General features: G+C 46.1%; 1 protein-coding gene across 1 annotated transcript in view; it reads right to left on the bottom strand.

Annotated features, from left to right (window-relative positions):
- Nucleotides 1-1,139: 1,139 nt before the first annotated feature.
- LOC101660601 (60S ribosomal protein L7a-like) overlaps nucleotides 1,140-4,559 on the bottom strand; it is a 7,887-nt gene continuing 4,467 nt past the window's right edge. Inside the window, 2 exon segments of the mRNA XM_045283573.1 lie at nucleotides 1,140-1,330; nucleotides 1,333-1,810. Coding sequence (XP_045139508.1) covers nucleotides 1,140-1,330; nucleotides 1,333-1,810 — 669 coding nt within the window.

Below are 4,559 nucleotides of genomic sequence, written 5' to 3' on the forward strand. Positions count from 1 at the left end.
TGTCACAGGTTATTCACAGCCACCGTCCAATCCTTATGACAAGCTCTTCTTCACATAGCTGAGCGTTATTTGCTCAGCATACAGACTGAATACGTATGATGGAAGGTTCTAACTCTAACGCACACCTGATTTTAAGCAGTGCAGCATCCCTCTTGGTTTATTATGTACAGAATGTGCGTGAGCACCATGAAGTGTTCTGGAATTCCTAATCTCTGCCATGCTATCTATAACTTGTTATGATCCACACAGCCAAATACCTTTGCATTGTCAAGAAAGCACAAGCAAGCATCTTTCTGGTATTCTCTGCTTTCAGCCAAGATCCATCTGACATCAGCAATGATAGTCCTCCTGCCACGTCCTCATCTGAATTCAGCTTGGGCTTTTAGCAGATCTTTCTCTATGTACTGCTGCAATCATTGTTGAGTTATACATTGACTCAATCTATTGCTCTGTGGGATACAGAAAGATTTCTCCCAAGTTGTCTCCCCCAAATATATGCCAAACCTAGCTGCTTGCTACACATGGTAAATGACTATACACTTGGAGGTCAATGTAGGTCAGAGGTTATTCTCCCTAAGGGTTATCATCTAGAACGATCAGACTGTATGGTCTGTCCCACCCTAAGTAGGGTCCACTCCCTTCTGATAAGGATAGTAGTAGATTGTTTCCCTGAAGGAGAGCTCAGGGAGGTCAAGTCCACTCAAGGATGACCAAGGTTAAGCTGCCATATTGAGTCTAGGGTCTGCCCTTGTCCCATGTATACCCCTAGTCCCTCCTCTTCCTATAGCGTGTACACCCCTAGCTCATCCCCTTCCTGTAATGTGTATGCCTATAGTACAGCCCCTTCCTGTGACGTATGTCTTTACCTGTAATCAGGGGGCTTGCACACCCCCAAAAGATATATGAGCCTTGGTTAGTAATAAATCACTCTCACTCACTCATGCCCTCTCGTCTCCCACCTCCACGCATACCACCCAGAGGAGCTGAGGTGAGCAGCTACCATGAAATGTGTCTGACTTCTTTATGTTACTCTCTCTCCTAGCTCACCTTATTCTCTAGGACTTTACTATACTCTTTGTATATCTTTTTTTTTTTTGAAGGACTAATTTTATTATGTACAAAAACCAGCCACACACAAGCTAGCCCAGCTTGGTGGCGAGTTCTTCGGCCTTGGCCTTTTCCAGCTTGGCAATTTGGGCCCCTGACTTGGGGCCCAGCACATTGCCACCCCAGTGGTGGCGGATCTCGTCAAACCTGTCATTGTAGTTGGTCCTGATGGCTTCCACCAGCTTAGCCAAGGCTCCTTTATCTTCCGAGTTCACCTGTGTGAGGCGATGGTGGTGTAGGTCTTCCTGTGCACCAGGCGCCCCAGTCGGGCCTTGCTCTTGAGGATGCAGTAGGGGACCCCCATTTTCCAGCACAGGGCCGGCAGGAAGACCACCAGCTCAATGTGGGCCACATCGTGTGCGATCACCACTAGTTGAGCCTTCTTGTTCTCCACCAGAGTGGTGACAGTGTTGACCCCCGCTCGCAGGACAAGCAGCCCCTTGGTGGGGACATCCCCTTTGCCAGCAGCCATCTTCTCGGCCCGGGCCAGCAGCCTCTGCTTCTTCTCCTGCTTCATCTCCGGCCGGTCCTTGTGAGCCAGCTTCAGCAGCTGGGCGGCTGTCTGCCGGTCCAAGGCCTGGGGGAACTGGTTGATGGAGGGTGGCACCTTCAGCCGCTTGTACAGGATGGTGCGATGGTGCTGCAGCCGGATGTAGTGCTGCCACCGGGCAAAGCAGGTGAGGTCCCTCTTGGGCTGGATGTCCTAGCGTTGTAGCCCTACTGTCCGTTCCCAGAAAGAAAATAATCCAGACTGCTGACAAGTTCAAAAGAAAAAGTTTTATTACCTGCACAGGGACTGTCAGCCTTCTTGAGAGGAGACTGAGCAGTGGCCTGTCTAATTTTCCAGAGGTTTTTATACTTTTGCAATGTGCAGGTATGCAAGCAAGCAAGCAGAGTACAAAGCAGGATATTGCGGTTAGCCATTCTTAATCAAACAATAACTGCTCTTAGTTGAATAGTAATCGTTCTAGTTGTTCTTCCAAGCCTTTTGAACATACATTTCCTTCGGTACAGCCTGCCTCCCTCATATCAGCTAGTTCATTTATGGTTCATAGCTAGTTCATTGATAGTTCCTAATGACTTCTGTCAGCTCAAAATGGCTTCACTCTTGCCAAGGCTGTTTAAGCTTTTCCTAGAGCTACTACATTCCCTCCTGTTCTTAGCCACGTTCAAGTCATTGAATCTGCTGTCGCCAGCCAGCTGGGCTTAGCACTAAGAGTTTTATGGCCTGTGTAATGAATGCCACTAGCTTATTGATTATTATTGGTCCAAATGTGAAGCTTAACAGGAGGAGGACTAGGGGTCTGGCTAGGGCCATTACTAAGGTAGTTAGCCAGGGTGACCAATTAAATAGCTTTTCAAACCAATTGGTTCCTTCATTTCTTTTCTTGTCTCTTTCATCTAATTTTTTTCTAACCAGGGCTAAACTATCTTTAATGATTCCTGAATGGTTTGCATAAAAACAAGTTTCTCCCAACGCCATGTACAGCCCTCCTTGTTTCAAAAAGAGCAAGTCAAGCCCTTGGTGGTTTTGCAAAACACCTTCTGCAAGGGAGCCTAAGGATCTTTCTAAATGGGAAACTGATTTTATAATCCTTGCAAATCCAAATTAATTTGCTGACTAAGAGTCTGATAGTTTAAGTTTCCTTGTAATAAAGCAGCTGGCCCTACTGTGGCTGACCCAGCAATCCCAAGCCTTGCTAACAACGGGACCAAAATTGGGGCTCTTTTAACTCGTCCAGAAATTCCAAAGTGATCCCTACACCTCCTTCACCAGAATACAGGTACACTTGAGGAATAACATGCACGAGCACACAAATACCGAGTCCACTGCTAATACTGGGGAAAGAGACAGGGTGTTAGTCCTGTGGAACAAGCAAACCACATACCCGTCGGGGCAGATAACAAATAAGGATCAACATTTGGTTCAATAGGAACAGCTTGAAGGCAAAAATCTCCATACTTGACATATTTAAGGGATAATTAGATGAATAAAAACACAGTCCTGGGAGGGGGGAAAAAAGGAAAATTAGAGGCTAACGAATTTTGGGAATGATGAGGGCAACAAATGTATAGATGTGCTTTACACAATTGATCTATGTATTGTGATGAATTGTATGAGCCCAATAGATTGATTAAAAAAAAAAAGAATTGGTAATTTCAAGCTGTTTTTAAAATTTAGATTCAAGCATCCCCTTGGGGTGTAGGAGTTACTATATTTATGCCCGCAAATGATCTTTACATGCAACTCAGGTTCAAACAAATCACACAAATCAAAGTGGAAAACAGGGGGGGTCAGATCCAGTGTAAGAGGTTACATTTTCCCGCTGGAGGTTCGAGTAACAGTCCACAGATGTGTTTGCGGTGGATGGGGGAAACGGCGGGTGCTGTCAGCGATATTCAGACAGACAAAAACAATTAAGTTCTGCAAGTCTTAATTTTATGGAGTTTCCCATCTCTCTGAGTGTCCATCTTTTCGGGGTATGCTCAGGTAGGACTTTCTTTACTTGTGACTGATGAATCCACACCCCCTTCCCCACTACTTTAACAGCAGTTGGTGTTGTAAGTATCACCTGGTGTGGGCCAGTCCACCCTGGTTCTAAGGTGTCGGGCTGGTGCTCCTTTACCCACGTCCAGTCTCCAGGTTGCAAGTTGTGGGCTGCCTATTCACCTTTCTCTTGGTTGGGCCCAAAATGAAGGTGTTGGAGCAGTTGATTGTCTCTCTCACCTGCTGCACAGCCTGCAGGCACTTAATGAGGGAACGGTTAGTGACTTCCATTATGCCTACCTCCTTCAATCTTGGGAGGATTGGGGGAGGTCTACCAAACATAAATTCAAATGGGCTAATGCTTTTTGCATAGGGAGTGCATCTGACCTGACTCAAAGTAGGGCAAAAGGTAAAAAGATCAACCCAGTTTTCACCAGTTTCTAAATGCAATTTAACTAAAAATTCCTTTAGGGTTCTGTTCATTCTCTCTACTTGCCCTTAACTTTGGGGCCTATCAGCACAGTGGAGCTTCCAGTTAATATTTAGAAGCATTGCTAATACTTTAGTAATTTGAGCAATGAATGCTGGGCCATTGTCGGACCCCAAGGTGGTGGGAAGGCCAAATCGAGGGACAATTTTAGTTACTAATAATTTACATACAATGGCAGCGGTTGCCTTCTTTGTTGGGAAGGCTTCCACCCATCCAGAATAGGTGTCCACAAACACCAGCCAATACCGGTAGCCATACCTTCCAGGTCTGATTTCCATAAAGCCCACCTCCCAGGATTCTCCAGGACGACTCCCTGGAGCTCCTGGTTGGGGTTGCTTCTTTTCTTTTCTAGGGTTGTTTACCCGAGCACAGTGCAAGCAACGGTGGGTGACATCTGCCACCCAGTGTCCAAGCCTGGGTATGTAAAAGTACCTGCGAGCAACTGAGACAATTTAGAGGATCCCAAGTGCATAC

The sequence above is a fragment of the Echinops telfairi genome, unplaced genomic scaffold (genome assembly GCF_000313985.2).
Source record: "Echinops telfairi isolate 266 unplaced genomic scaffold, ASM31398v2 ScPeMD7_7463;HRSCAF=8501, whole genome shotgun sequence".
In the NCBI taxonomy this organism is placed as follows: Eukaryota; Metazoa; Chordata; class Mammalia; order Afrosoricida; family Tenrecidae; genus Echinops; species Echinops telfairi.